This window comes from Aptenodytes forsteri, unplaced genomic scaffold (assembly GCF_000699145.1).
Source record: "Aptenodytes forsteri isolate BGI_AS27 unplaced genomic scaffold, ASM69914v1 Scaffold22, whole genome shotgun sequence".
NCBI classification, from domain to species: Eukaryota; Metazoa; Chordata; class Aves; order Sphenisciformes; family Spheniscidae; genus Aptenodytes; species Aptenodytes forsteri.
Genome location: NW_008795688.1, coordinates 148,646 through 163,515, shown reverse-complemented (window position 1 = coordinate 163,515; position 14,870 = coordinate 148,646). Strand labels below are relative to the sequence as shown.

The following is a 14,870-nucleotide window of genomic DNA, read 5'->3' as shown; positions in this document are numbered from 1 at the left end:
CCCTGGATCTTGCCCCAGTGAAGCCCGCAGTAGGTTACCTTTATCAAGGTGTACATCAGCGTGTGCAGCAAGGGGATGATGTAATGTCTGAAGTCACCTCGCTCCGCCTGTGGGACCAAAAGGCACAGTCAGCTCAGGCAGCACCTGGCAGGGTGCTGGGATGGGCAGCAGCGTAGACCAGAGCCGGGGGAGCCACCGCAGCCACCAAGACGTGCTGCTCAGCGACTCAGGCACACAGGGAGAGCACGGGAATCCACTCTGGCTCAGGGGTGGTGCTCCCCAGGTCAAGGTGGGGTTTGGGGTCCCTCCACAGGCCACCAGGGCGGCAGGATGTCCCTGGGGCAGACAGGTCCTGCCTGGTGGGCATCCCATGCAAGCCAAGCCTTGGGGAAGGGTGTGGGGGGTGGACCACGCTGCCGTGGCCACCACCACATCACAGGGCTGGAGATTGTTGTAGGGACATGAAGGCTCTGGGAGCTGCTGCGGGAGCATGGTTTGCACACCCAGAGCTGCGAAGCGCATATGCAGCAGTCATGGTGGGAGCGAGCGAGCAAAAGTTTCTAACTGAGCTCATTAGGGAGCTCCTTTCTGTTGCAAAAATTCATGTGAAAATATAAAACCACTGGGAACCCTCTGGAAAAAGCCTGTTTTACATTCGGTGGGTGTGGGACCAGAGTGGACAGGAAGGAGAGATGCTCTTGCATCCCCATCCTGGCCCGTGGGAAGCCAGATGGCTGCTCAAGCCGACGCAGCCCTGGCCCCTCCCTGCAGCCTGGCTCTAACTGACAGCTCCAGAAATGGGAATGCCCCTGGATAAACCTGGGAAAGATATTTCCATCCCGAAGATATTTCCAGCACCTTTCTTCAGGGCTGCTGTGCTGATGGATCTGAGTTAAATGGAACTGATGGCAGCAAAGCTTTAGAAATTATCAATAAAATGAATAGTAGTGAATTGCTGAGACCAGCTGATATTTGCCCAGAGCCCTCGAGGAACTCAAGCATGAAATTGCTGAATTATTATCTGTGGTTGGTACTGACTGCTCAGAGCTGCTGCTGTACCAGAGGAATAAAAATAAATAAATAAATAAATAAATAAATAAATAAATAAATAAATAAATAAATAAATAAATAAATAAATAAATAAATAAATAAATAAATAAATAAATAAATAAATAAATAAATAAATAAATAAATAAATAAATAAATAAATAAATAAATAAATAAATAAATAAATAAATAAATAAATAAATAAATAAATAAATAAATAAATAAATAAATAAATAAATAAATAAATAAATAAATAAATAAATAAATAAATAAATAAATAAATAAATAAATAAATAAATAAATAAATAAATAAATAAATAAATAAATAAATAAATAAATAAATAAATAAAAGTGATGCTGATCTCCAAGAAGAGCTTCAGAGAGATGAAGGGAATTACAGACCATGAGGCCTGACATCCCTCCTGGGCAAAGAAAGATAAGAGTAGCAGAGTGATAATAGGTATAACGGGGAGGGACTGACACGGCTTTTGCAGAGGAAAGCAGACCTCAAGCCTTCTGGGGGAATCCCTGGATCCATAGCCAAGGGTGATGTGGGTGTTCCTGTCTAGCTGGATTTGCAAAAGCCACTTGGTAAGATCCCTCCCCAAGGCACTGACGGAAGCTAAACTGCCATAGCATGAGAGAGACAGCCTGCAAATAGCCTCAGAGCTGCTTAAAAGGCAGGAAACGAGGATTAGGAATAACCACTCGACGTTTACAGCGCTGCAATGTGTGCACAGGGGTCCATGCTGGGCTGACGTGGCTCAAGTGTGTGACACGGGAGTGTTGATGGAGGGAGGTCAGCCTCTGCAGATGGTGCTTGGCCCCCCCCGGGGCTGAGCAGCAGCTGGCCAGAGACATGGGAACTGAGCAGTGCTGAGCAAGGTGGCTCCATCGGGAACTGAGCAGTGCTGAGCAAGGTGGCTTGCTTTCAGCTTCCAGCTCAAAAGGAGAAACAGCAAAGATGCGGAGAAAATGGTATGGGGAGGTTTCTGCACAAAGGACTAGCAGGGGCTCATCACCGAGGTGGGGAGGAGGAGGTGGAGGGGGGACATGGGCTCTTTCTCCCTGCACCGGAATGAGAGGGCGCTGGGTAAGATGAGGCAGGCTCATAAGAAAGAAAAGATGCTACTTCTACACATGACATCTCATCAAACCACAAACCAGGTCGTGCCAGGATGCTGAGGGTGCTAAAAGTTTACACGAGACCAAAAAATGACAAGACAAATCAATGAAAAAAATCCATCACAAGGTTTCCGTCAGATGCTCTCAGGACAGGATACTGGGTTAGACGTTTCTGCTTTGACACCCGCTGGGGAGGAAATGAGTGACATGGAGGAGAAATTTCCACTCTACCTGTGACTACAGCTGGCTGGGGTGGGATGAGGGAGATTTGGGGGTGGTCGGAAGTGTTTCGCACTGTGCTATTTGCGAGCTGCAAAGGCTGTGGCTGCCTTTGGCTGCTGTGGCATCGAGGAGGCTGGGGAGATTCCCTGCTTTGTCCATGGCTCGCTGTCACTTTTGGGGCAAACGCTGGTCCCTGCAGCCATCAGCTGGGGATGAGCTACAGCTCTGCCCTGGTGTCCCACAGAGTTTTCCACTCTTTGCTATGAGCCAGAGTCCCCAGCTAGGCTCAAGGCCCCTAAACACACCTTAGCCATCTCGAGCCCGGGATGCCCCAGGAGGGAGGCAAAGCCCTGCAGGTGGAGTTGAGTCCCCAGCCCTCTGCTCCCCCGAGCCCCGCAGCAGGGCACACGCCACAGAGGGGCCGAGCCCGGCGCTCAGGGGACATCTCTGAGGCAGCACTCACCCTTTCCAGCTCCTTCACCAGGATCCTGACCAGGATGGAGCTGTTACTGGGATTCTGGTCAATTTTTTTATGCAGGGTCCATCGCAGCATTCCTGAGAAGTGAAAGCCAAGAGAGGTCAGGTTGCAGAGCAGAGCAGCGATGAGTCAGGAACAGCGTTTGACAGAGGAATCAGCAGACCTGAGCACTGTTTCTGCAAAAATCACCCACTGGGATGCTACATTGACATCACTATCAGAGCTAAACCAGGCTTCTCTGCCCTCTGCTTCAATCAGTGACCCTCTGCAAGGGACAAGTCATGCTGCTGCCCTGATTCCAGATGCAGCATTGATGTATCATACCTCTTACACTGGGAAAACTTTGGAAAAAGGTCCCAGAGATCCTAGGACTGGGGGGCTGGAGAAAAGCAAGGCAGGGCAATGGACATGAAGTTTGTTTCCTGTTCCCTCTGTTGCTCTGTTTATGACTGCCTGCTTTTACTGCCTGCCCCCAGGAATTTGGGTTCCTGCTGGTCCCAGCACACAGCACCTGAACGCTGGCTGCCAATAGCTCACACTCAGAGCAAGGACCACAAAGCAGCTCAGTCCTGCAGATGTCAAGGCTCATTCCACACAAAATCAAATTTAATTAACTGTAAAATATTCCATGCACTCCAAGTAAAATCAATTTTTCAAAATCAATTAAGTTTCCTAGGGCTGTAGCAGTCCAGTTGCTGGGTCAACTAGAGTTTTATTCTCCAAAACTGTAACACAGGGATTTCAACTGACTCTTTAGCGAGGAGCTAAGCAGTGCGAGGCAAAGCGATACCCCCACAGGGAGGGACGGGAAGACACCGGCTCAGAGGTGTTAAGTGACTGGATGGGGCTGTGCAGTGAGTCAGTGTCAGAGCTGGGAACAGCTTCACAAACTCTGGCATTTGATGTCCCACCTCAACGTTGGACCCCCTGAGCGAGTGAAGGGTGTAGAGGATGTAACAGCCACGTAGAAGAGGCATGAAAGCTGCTGAGGTTGGTGTGCAGCAGACACCAGGAACTTGCCAAAGATTTAGCACCTCCGAGAGCAGGTTAGGAAAGGCAGAGCAGTGCCAGGGAGGTGAGGCCACCCCGTGTCCCCCTAACCCTGGCATCGTCTGAGAGAGGGGAGTGGTGGGGGTTTGGGGCCAACCAATGCCGCAGTGAGGCAGCGCCGGGGACAGCGGTTGCTGACCCCCAGGAGCCATGCTGGGGGTCCACCTTACCTCGGTCGCACTGGCAGGCGGGGTGGTGCCCATCCAGCTCTCGCAGCAGCGTGCGGACGCGGCGCAGGATGTCCGATTCCAACTCTGCAGGGACAAAGAGGACATGACCAGCCAGGCCAGCCCCACTGGGAGACCAGCACCCAGGGACAAGCCACCCCACAAATGCCACCCCACAAATGCCACCCCACCAGCTGGTGGCCCCTGGAGCCATACTGGAGAGCAAAGTGCTCCTGCAGGGACATGGCAGTAGAGAAGCTCTGCAGAGGACTGCTCATGCATGAGCTCTGCAGAGCCCCTGTCTCCCCTTGTTCAATAAAAAAAAAACCCCACACATTAAAGATAGAAGCTAACAAAATTAAACCACAGCTTGGCACCATGAAAGAGCAGAAACACCTCTGTGTTTTGGCACTGCATGGATTCCGCCTCAACCTCATACCCATTGCAAGGAGCACTCTTGCAAGAAGGTCTGCTGCCCGCACCGGCAGCTCACCTCTCATGGGAAACCCAGGCAGAGCCACCAGCCTGGACATGTCACCTCCTGCCTTCCACCAGCGACCCCTCGCAGCCTCTCCCCGATGTGTGAGCACCCACCCACGGGCCCCGAGCACCTTCTGCTCCCCCAGGCAGGGACCCGAGGTCGGTGCTTCTGCCTGGCAACCACCACACGCACCTTGTACGCACCAAAACCAAACTGCATCCTGCTCTCAGCCAAAAATAGGTCTGACAACCTCAGACCCAGTTTGGGGTATGACTTGTACATGGGGCGAGGGCTTGTGGTCACAAGTGAGCTCGCATGACAGCTGGCTGGCCATGCTTACCGACACATCGCAGATGTAAAATAAAAGTCAGCCCTGAAAGCACGTGGGGTATCGGACGGGAAAGCTGCAAGGTCCCTTTACTCCACCACGGCCTGACTTTGTGTCCCTTCTTACACTGGGCTTTTCTTTCCCTATCGGCAAAACGATTCTTGTTCCGTTGTAATTAAAAAAAGCATTATGTAAAGTTGGGTATTATTAGGTGATGTTCTCCTTCTGCAGGAAGTTGTAGGCTGGAGCAGCCAGAACATGGCCTGATCCAGGGAAGGATCTCAGATGTTTGTGGTAACCGTATCGCAGGACCCTTTCCCGGAGCAGGTTCCTGCCTCCGTGTTCACCGTTGGGGTCTGGACCATTGCCAGCAGTGGCCGAGCAGGTCTCGCCTGAGTGGCAAGGATGCAAGCAAGGAGCAATTTATCCAGGTCCTAAGGGAGCTCCAGGCACATACTGCCCAATCTGAGTTGTCTCATCCACATGGGATTGTCTTTTGGGATTGTTGTCATTACCACCACATTTCCTGCCCAGTTTTGCTCCTCAGTTTGCTCATTCCCTCCACACCCTCTTCTGCCACAGCTCCATCTTCCCTAACATCAGAGATGGCAGGAGGACAGTGGTGGGCACTCATCTTTACCTACAAGAAACAGAGGAGGCAGCCAGGGTGACACTATCTAAGAGCAGCGCGCAAGGACCACAGCCTCCAAACATCCTTCCTTGGCGCTGGAAGGAGATAAAGCCAACTGGGCTGGGTCTGGTTGGTGGAGCAGGCGGTGCTTTGGGCTTTACAAAGAACAGTGACTCGGGGAGGTGGGTTGGGAGCTGGCTGGTTGAGAGCTACAGGAAGGGAAACAGGAAAATTACAGGGGGGATTTTACAGCTCAGCTGGAGGGTCAGACAAACAGGGCCATCTCCAGGGAGTGCTCCTGTGGGCAGAGGACCATCAAGACATGATCATGCAGGAGATGGGGCAGCTTTGAGTTTCTGCCCCCTCGCCCCATGCAGACCCATGCACCATCTCAGCATGGGTTTGAAGCAAAAAACAGAGATGATTTTTTGCTCTTCTACTGTGTCTTTTAGAGGGTGTGTGGGCCCAGGGTCATCATGCAGGGGAGTGGACGTGGCACCCCGGAGTTGCCACCGTTCCCACTGGCGATGCACAGCAGAGAGCAGGAGCACTTTGACCCTCACAACATCCTTGCTGCCTCCTTGTCACCAGCTTGCAGGGCAGGCAGCATGGCCAGACACATGACAAGCCACTCTTGCCCTCTCCAAGCCCAAGACTGCAGTGCCATGGGTCCATTGAGATGGTGACCAGGGCATAGGGGCAGCAGACACGAGCCCTGCATAAAAGACAACTGGGAAATGCAAAATTTAAAGTATTGGGGATGGCCTATTCCTCAGAACACCCCAATAGCCAAAATAGTACTCCTATTTACTGACCCCAGGGAAGTACATCCCCTTAAGGATGCTTATATGGAGGATTCATTCACTTCAGGCTTCTTCTGCAGAGGAGTACTTACTGCTGTGGCTTCAGTTGAAGCTATGTTAGAAAACAACCACACACTCGGGTTCACAATTGTTCACATGTGCTGGTGAAGTTGTGCGTGCATACATGGGAAGTCCCATCTCTGCCAGCACAGTTCATGCCATCGTACTCACACGGGGAGAAACTACAGTGCAGAAATGTCCTTTGAAATGGGATTTTTCTCATTCTGGAAGTGTCATTTGGGGAAAAGTCAAAATTTTGCTTTGGAAATTTGTATTTTCTCTCCTTTTTGTTTTCTCTCCAGTGGTTTTGTAAAGCCTCTCAATTTCACTATTACGTTCATTGGTTTTGCACTAGGGAATTATGCAATAATGGACTATTTGAAATTTCCTATTCTTTTCATTTGTGTATGTTTTTAATTACCGGGGGAAGTTTTTCCTGAGCACAGATATAAATACTGTCCTCTTTTTCTAAATCAAAGCGACTACAGTCATGATATGCTGAGGTTTCTTCATGGGGAGCAGAGCGTCAAAGCACTCGTTCCAAGACAAACAAGAGGCACTTTGATCTAAAAACAGTCTCAACCTACCAACGACAAGCAGTAGTGGCTTAGCAATGAAATAAAACATTTCAGTGTTGATATCCTGGCCTCGGGGTGCCGGGAGACCAACACCACCTTGTGAAACAGCATGAAAATAAGACACAGATACGGAAAAAAAAATGGACACAAAAAGTACAATAAAACATAAAAACGTTTTAAAATTGAAATGTGAATCGTTGCCAGACCTGGTGCTTTCGAAGTGCCCCTCTACAGCAAATCTTTTGGCTGCCCCTCAGTTGCTTCGTGCCTCATTTCCCATCTATCCAGCAGGGTCTGCCAACACCTTGCAAAGAGCAAGGTCTGCCCAGCGGCAATGAATCCTCCTTAGATATCCACATATTTTATCGGAGGGTAATCAAGGCACAGGAAGGCGGGTGAGGTGGGTTCATTTGGTGGGGATCCCCTCACCCTGGCACCCCGGGGGGCTCAGCATCACCCACCTGTGCTCTCCATGGCCGGGCTGAGGCTGCAGCACGGGGCGGGCACGGTGGCCGCAGGGCGTCTGCAATGATGGGGTGAGTGTGCAGCTGCTCCTCACTCCACACGGGCATGGCCTTAGGTCCTGTGTCTCACCTGCGAAAAAATAGGGCACGTTCGGCTCAGGCTGGTGGTGGAGATCAGGATCAGCCTGAACCCCAGGGGAGAGCACAAAGCCACGGGGACATGGCGGGCATGAGACCCCAGCGTGGAGGATGCCCGGCAGAGAGACAGAGCCCTAAGGGTGAGCACAGCATGTCTCAGGGGCTGTGTTTTGCTGGACAAAGCTTCAGCTCAAAGCTGAACTCGTCTGAACACTTGGCCCCCAAAGCCTCCCACAGCAAGGAGGCCCCCAGGGATAAGCATCAGCATCACCGAGCAGGGCAGGATCGGGAACCTCATCCTCCCCAAGATTTAAGAAGAAATGTTCAGGTTAAGTCAAACCAAGTCTGAAATGCAAAGTCCAACAGAAAAAGAGGCCCCCAAAGCCTCCCACAGCAAGGAGGCCCCCAGGGATAAGCATCAGCATCACCGAGCAGGGCAGGATCGGGAACCTCATCCTCCCCAAGATTTAAGAAGAAATGTTCAGGTTAAGTCAAACCAAGTCTGAAATGCAAAGTCCAACCAGAAAAAGAAAAAAAAAAAAAAAAAGAGCCCAAATTTCCATGAGGTTTCTATGCTTGTTGTGCTGATCCGCTGCCATCCTGATCCAGCATCCCAGAGAAACAAACCCCGAGGAAAGCTCAGGAGCCGGTTACGCTGCAGAGGGAAGCCAGCCTGGAGCGGGACAGCTTGCCTTCCCCTCAAGCATTGTTCTCTCCAAAGAAAGAGGAAAAAAAAATAATCCTAAGAGCCGAGGAGGAAGGAAGGGAGATTTGCCTGTGAGACAACTACAAGCAGGCTGGGGAGCTGGCACGGGGCAGCCGCGGAGGAGCAGAGAAGACATCGGCATCTTCTATGCAAAATACCGCTGCTGAGATGCTCAGCTGTGGTGATCTACCCCACAACCAGGTCCCTCCCAGCCTGCAGCTCCGGCACCTCGTGGTCCTGCCCGCCCAGTGCCCAGCGCCTCCCCCAGTGCCTTGCCCTCTCCCGTCTCCCCATCCATGGGCACAGCGGCAACCGCAGGACTGTGCTGCCTGTATTTACAGCCTGAGTGAGCTGCAACACCACTTTCAGCATTTCTAGATTGAGGCTTTTCCAGCCTGCAGGTTTTGCCCCCTCTTCTTGTCTTTAGGGATACAAAAAAATAGACCACAGCTCTGAATTCTATGATTTCCCTCAAACACCCACATTTGTGGCTGATAACAGGGAGCCCACCTCCAGCGGTCACCAAACCAGCACAGGCAGCAATAACAATGCAGTCCTGTCAGTCCTCCGCATCCCTCCAAGCACAGTCAAGCCATCAGCCCACACTTGTGCTCATGTCTTTGCTCTACTTAAGAGTCGCTCTACTTAATTTGTAGATTTAGGACCTAACTACCCAGGTAGGTCCTAAATCTGTAAATATCCATCAGCAAAACCAACAGCTCTGCGGCTGCAGGGGGAGATGGATGGACACGTGCAGGAACACCCCTGCCACGTACCACTCAAGCCCCGAGAGCATCCTGCTCTCAGCAGCTTTCAGAAGCTCATTAAAGGTTTCCTGCAGCACACGAAGTTTTCAAAACCCACCCCAGACCCGTGTGGCCTTTATTTCTGGCCCCAGGGCTGGATAACAAGGCCTGGCGCTGAGCCACCGTGGTGGATTTCCACCGCCTGCCGGGCAGCAGCACCGTGGCGGCAGCTCCTGGCCACAGCTGAAAGCAGAGAGGACAAGGGAGGCAAGGACAGGAGTCCTTCTGCAGGCCAGAGGCTTACTATAGCAAATCCCGTGCCTCTGCTTGCACAGCTGGCAGGCAGCTTGGTCCAGGGCTGGGAGCAGGGAGGAGATGCCAACCATCCTCCGTCTCAGCTGGATGCTTGATATCAACCTCGGAATCACATCTCTGCGGCACGTGGATACTGCTGTGGCAATGGATGTGCCCTTTCCTCCAAGGTGACCACCCTGGGGTGCACCGGGGATGCATAGCAGGGCAGAGGGTGTCTACTAAGACCAGCAAACCATTTCCCCCTCCGACACCCCACACTGATGGCACCGGCGCTGTCTGCGGGTGAGTTGTGGTGCTGCCCACAGGTTGTTCCTGCCTGTGGCACAGCCACCTGCCTTCCCCCTCGTGCCCACGCTGCCACCCCTGGCCGGGCACTGGATGACTCCCCAGAGGTGATCAGCATCCCTGGTGCAGAGCGGTGAGCAAGGGAAGGATACTCTCACACCCCAGCCACAGCCAACCCGCAGTGCTGACAGCCTGCACCAAGCATCAGCCGTGTATCTGTGGACAAAGAGGCCTTTGCTTCTACAGGCAGAAATGGGACATGCCTCCTGGTGTGCCAGGGTCTGGACCAGAGGAGGAGAACATCAATTAATCCTCCTAGTCTCAGAAATTACAGACCACCCTCTCAAATCACTGACTACAGAAGGAAAGTGAATGATTCTCCTAATCCCTTGCATGCATAAGAGCACCAAATACTGTACAGCAGCATTACACAGCCGTGAGCTGGCTGGCACCGCGGTTCTCAAAATGATATTTCCTGCTGGGAAAAGCGCTGGGGTCCCCAATGCTGCGGGAGACCCACGGCACCTGCGCCGAGCGGCGGAGCCGGGGCTGCATGCCAGGCTCCTTCACCATGCCTGCCTCGAGGCTTGGAGAGGCTGCCGGCCGAAGTGAAACACAGCCCGCTGCTAATAGCATCGGTGATTTTCCACATCCGCATCCTACCTGCCCGCGCGTGGGAGGGAGCTGATGACCAAACGTGGAACCTGCTTGCCAGTGCTTAGTTTCCAAATTTAGAAAAGGACTCAACAGGGCCAGAGCGATGTGAGCTCCTCCTGCCTGAGAAACTTTGGTTCTCAGTTCACCTGTCTGCTTAAAAAGTGCTGGCCTTCCTCACTGTCAGCAAAGAGGAGCTGAGACTGAATCCATAGTCCACCTGCCTGCTTGGGTCTCCCAAGAAAATTCAACATAAAATGCCAAAAACTGGTCTCCAGCATATTCAAAGTCCAGTCATGCCATCTGCAGGAGGACAGGTAAATGTTGTATGAGAAGAGACATGAAAGGACATACATGGAAACAGGCTGGTGAGGAAGACGGGTCAGTCTGGTTCCTGCCAGGCACTAGCTGCTGACTCTCGCTTGGCCTGGCCATAACCAGCACAGGAACCTAAATGAGCAGAAAATCACCCATTTTCACCGGGGGCGTTTTCTGCCTGCTTTGCTCCCCAAGGGTGAGGGTACCAGGGCTACCAAAGGAGGAGGAGGGATGCAGGGCTGAGGATGGGAAGGGCTGAACAGCATCAGCCCCAGTTCGGAGCAGTTCAGACAGCAGGACCACATTTGCCCTTCCCAGCCACCACAGACGGGGATGCTGCCTGCCCTTCCCTCCTGGGCTTCACCAGGACTTCCCTGAGAGCAGCTGGCCCTGCAATCACCCCGACACAAATCCAAACCCAGTAACACGGTGAGGAAGGCTTTGAAAACGCAAAAGCCTGTGCTGTAACCAAGGACTAAATTCAGCCTTTGCGCGGAGCACTTACAGACAGTTCCTTGCCCGTGGAGATGTAGGCTGCTCCCCAGCCGAGGTGCATGGGTAGTTTTTGAGTGACATTAATGAAGCCAGGCTGATTTATGCCAGATGATCTGACCTTGGCACCTCTTTGGCTGAGCAGAGAATGGCAGGGAACAAAGATGCAACCTACATACCCCTGGGAAGGAGACTGCCAGCCCCTGCCCTGGCAGTGACGCTGCTCTGGGCAGAGGCTGACCATAAGGGATGAAGCCCATCACCTGGCAGGAGGGATTCCTTGAACACCACCTAGAAGCCATGTGTCGCTGCAGGGACACAGTAACCGTCTGAAGCTCCAATGACACACTTAGAGCTGCCGATTTGGGTGAAAAAGCATTTTAGCAGAGGGTGTGTGGAACTGCAGGCACACACCATGAAGACCCCAGTGCTGGTGTCAGAGCAGTGGGAGATGTCACCCACCGGCACCCAGAAACCTGGGGTGTAACAGGATCCCTATCACTGCATCAGGCTGTTTCTCAGCCTGCTGAGACAGGATCAGTCCCCAACACCCACCCTGTGCTCCTCTGCCTGCCAGGCTGTTCCCAGGACACAGCAGCCATAAATCCCCTGGGAGACCAGATGCGACATGCTGGGACGTGATGCTGTGATGCTGGGACCACTCCTTCCCTGGAGAGGGTGGAGAGGCGTGTCCCTGCATCCTCTGCATGCAGGGACAAGTCCCTTCTTGCTGAGTCCTTTGCCATTGCCACCCCTTCTGGTCGCAGACCATGGGGCTAAAGACCCTGGTTACAGCCACCTCTGCACTTTGTGCCCATCGAGTCCTGACCTACCACATGCTGTGAGCCAGCCAGGGGGCCCCCCATGACCACGGCTTGCTCAGGTGCTGCGTGGGGATGGCAGGCACAGAGACGGTCTGAGCTGCACTGCAGCCCCCGCTTCTCACCCAGGGATCTGGGCGAGCCAGGTCCCCTGTCCCAGGTTTGCACTGCTGGCCTGGTGTCTCACGCAGGGACACTCTCATCCAAGGGGACTTCACTGAGTCTCTAGGACCAGACCCCCAGCATTAACTGTGTCACATCCCCACATCCCAGCACAGCAGACAGGGGTTGCTGCTGACAGCAAGTGTCAGCACAGTCCCCGGAGGAAGGGGAGCTCAAGGCATCAGAGCTCCCCACCACAGACAGCCCTCTCTGCCTGCCTCATCTCTCCCAAAATGAGTGATCCCCGGCACAAGTAGGGGAATATTGTCCCCATTTCTGGGGATGGACTCTGCACTGGTCCTAGTGCCTGGTGGACTAACTCAGACCTGCAAGAGAGAAGGTCACAGGCTTTCACCTGGGAACCCCTGCCCTGCTCCCCTGAAGGCTGGGGATAGGATCCCCCACCACAGCCTGGCCCTGCACCGTCCCCGCTGCGAGTGGGAGCAGAGGGACCACACAAGGAAGGACCCTGTCCCAAACCTCCCCGGCTCCGGGCTGCACTCACCTTCCCTTGCATCCTTCCAGCTCCAAGGATCACAGCTCCCTTCGGGGCACAAGGCCGTCCCAGCAGGCACATTGTGAGGAGGAGGAGGGAGGAGGTGGTGGTGAATCAGGCACAGCCAAAGGGCACCGGCTCCTCGGCCGAGGTGCAGCAGGCGACAGCTAGACAGAGAAGCAGCGATCCTCGCGGCATCTGTATCGGAGCCCACGCACAACGCCGCCGAGCGTGGACGAGGCTCACTTCTGCTCTGTGTGCATGTGTCTGAGCTCACCGGTGACCACAAGCTTTCTACCCAGAAACAGGAAGGGCTCACAGGCCCCAGCCAACACACATGACCGTTGGGAGACGATAGATGAGTCGAGGGGAAATATGACGGTGCGGGGCATAAAAGCAAGCCCTGCAAAAGTGCCAGCAAGAGACAGAAGCAGCTCAGTTCCCTGATCCACACCCGTGAGAGCTCCTCCGCTTTCTGTCCCCCTCCTCCCCGCTTGGATCTCTTCCCTTCCCTGCAGCAGACATGAGACACATTTCATCCCGTAACTGGTTATTTTGCTGTCTGCCAGCTCAGCAAGACCAGAGCCTTCTCTGCATTCATCCCACTTCTTTGCAGAGCTGCAAATCCCTGCTTCCTCTCTGCAATTCTTAAAATACCCATGGCATCAGCTGTATTTTATTTCATTTGCAGGAAAAAATTAAAAAGGAAGGGCGAGAAGGGAAGTCACATTCGTCCCTTCAGTTTTCAATAACTACGAGGTTTTTTAGTGAAAAAACCTTAGTGACTCGAAAGCCACCTCTCCCGAGAGTTTGGGGTAGTTATGGGAACCATCTGGCTATATTCTTAAAATGAAGAACTTTGCGTTGAAAGCACAGTTCACCCTGGAAACTGGCAGATAAGACCATGGGTTAAAGAGCTTTGCAGCCTCATCCTCCTTTTCCAAACTACCAGGGTGATGAAGAGAGTGTGAGCAGGACCTGGCTGAGCATCGGGTGCTGAGCATCACATAAACCCATCCTCAGTGTCTCTCCTCTGCAGGGCAGCAGTTAATGGGGTCCCAGAGGTGGGGAACAGTTTGTGACAGCTGCTCTATTTTAGCCGAGCTAATACAAGATGAAGTGCAGTCCCATATGGAGGTGAGGCCACTGGGGCTGAGATCCTCCAGTCTGCCTCCCTCCCTACCTCTCCATCCTCCCAGTGCTCACCCCGTTGAACCACCTTCCTCCTGAGCAGAGGTTCCCCATTTGCGTCGTGCTCTGGCCCAGGCCTGCACAAGAAAATAGTCACCTTCCTCCAGGGTTGTCCCCTCCCCGGTGCTTACAGCCAGGGAGGCATGGTGGGGAGACCACACCAATACCCTCTCCTTTCTCTGAGGGCTAGTCATGAGCAGGACAGACAGCAAACACACTGTGATGAGGCAGGTTTCATCAGATCACGCATTACCCTGTTTGCTTTTTGGATGTGCCTGGAGGGTCCCAGCTATGGCTGGGTGGGCACCACCAGGTTGTACAGACAGAAGGTCATTGGTCCCTGTAGAGTCATCAGTCCCTATTGCACGCAGAGACCAGGCTGGGCTGCATCAGCTGCTCTTGTCCTCCATGAAGAAGGATCCATGCTCACTCTGCCCTTGTTAGCCCCGATAGATTGTTTTAATTATAACATGGGCTAGCACCCTTATGGGTGTCAGGATACATCACCTGCAGTCCCAAAGGGCCCTGGTTCAGGCTCAGCACTATGCGGTCCTGTGCCAGTGGAGGGCTCTCCTGGCCACCAGCCTCCACGCACCCCTGAGCGGTTGTAGCCTGAGCAGAGACAGTAAGAGCAAGGCATCGCACAGTCACAGCCTCACCACCAAGAGAGCCGGGGGATTTTTGGAAGTGCTGCCAACACACTGCCAGCAAACACCCAAGAGCCTCTACGAGCTGCAGGGGAATCCAGCCTGACCAGGACCAGAGATTGGTCCCAGGAGGCCACCTGGGCCATGTCCCACCCCACAGCAGCCCAGCTCCCCCAGCCTGTTCCATTCTGCTGACCATTATGATAAAAACCAGCCAAGCAAACTTCCCAGTGAGTGCATGACACAGCAATGGGATTGCCTCCCCAGCCTGGTGCACCTGCTGGAGGAACAGTCCAGCTCTGCAGGAAAGCATGTCCCTGTCGCAAGGAAAGGATATTTCCCTCTTAGCTCCAATCCATGGCAGGAGTTGAAGCTCAGTCCTTTTTAAGCCCTCAGTATGTGAGGACGCTGGGGTGGGATTGAAAATCCCATGGCAGAAGGATGGAGATATGTCCATCTACATGA

General features: G+C 53.2%; 1 protein-coding gene across 5 annotated transcripts in view; it reads right to left on the bottom strand.

The window, feature by feature from the left end:
• The window catches only part of PIK3R6 (phosphoinositide-3-kinase regulatory subunit 6), a 38,121-nt gene that overhangs the window by 15,908 nt on the left and 7,343 nt on the right, over positions 1-14,870 (bottom strand). For 4 of the 5 annotated variants that reach the window (XM_009282791.2, XM_009282793.2, XM_009282790.1 and 1 more), the window contains exons 2-5: positions 7,432-7,564; positions 4,093-4,176; positions 2,858-2,949; positions 39-107 (exon numbers count right to left, since the gene is read on the bottom strand). In XM_009282791.2, the coding sequence (XP_009281066.1) occupies positions 39-107; positions 2,858-2,949; positions 4,093-4,176; positions 7,432-7,444 (258 nt within the window). In that variant the 5' untranslated portion in view covers positions 7,445-7,564. Of the gene's footprint in view, positions 1-38; positions 108-2,857; positions 2,950-4,092; positions 4,177-7,431; positions 7,565-12,576; positions 12,971-14,870 lie in introns of all 5 variants that reach the window. The other variant, XM_019473010.1, reaches the window with a different exon arrangement.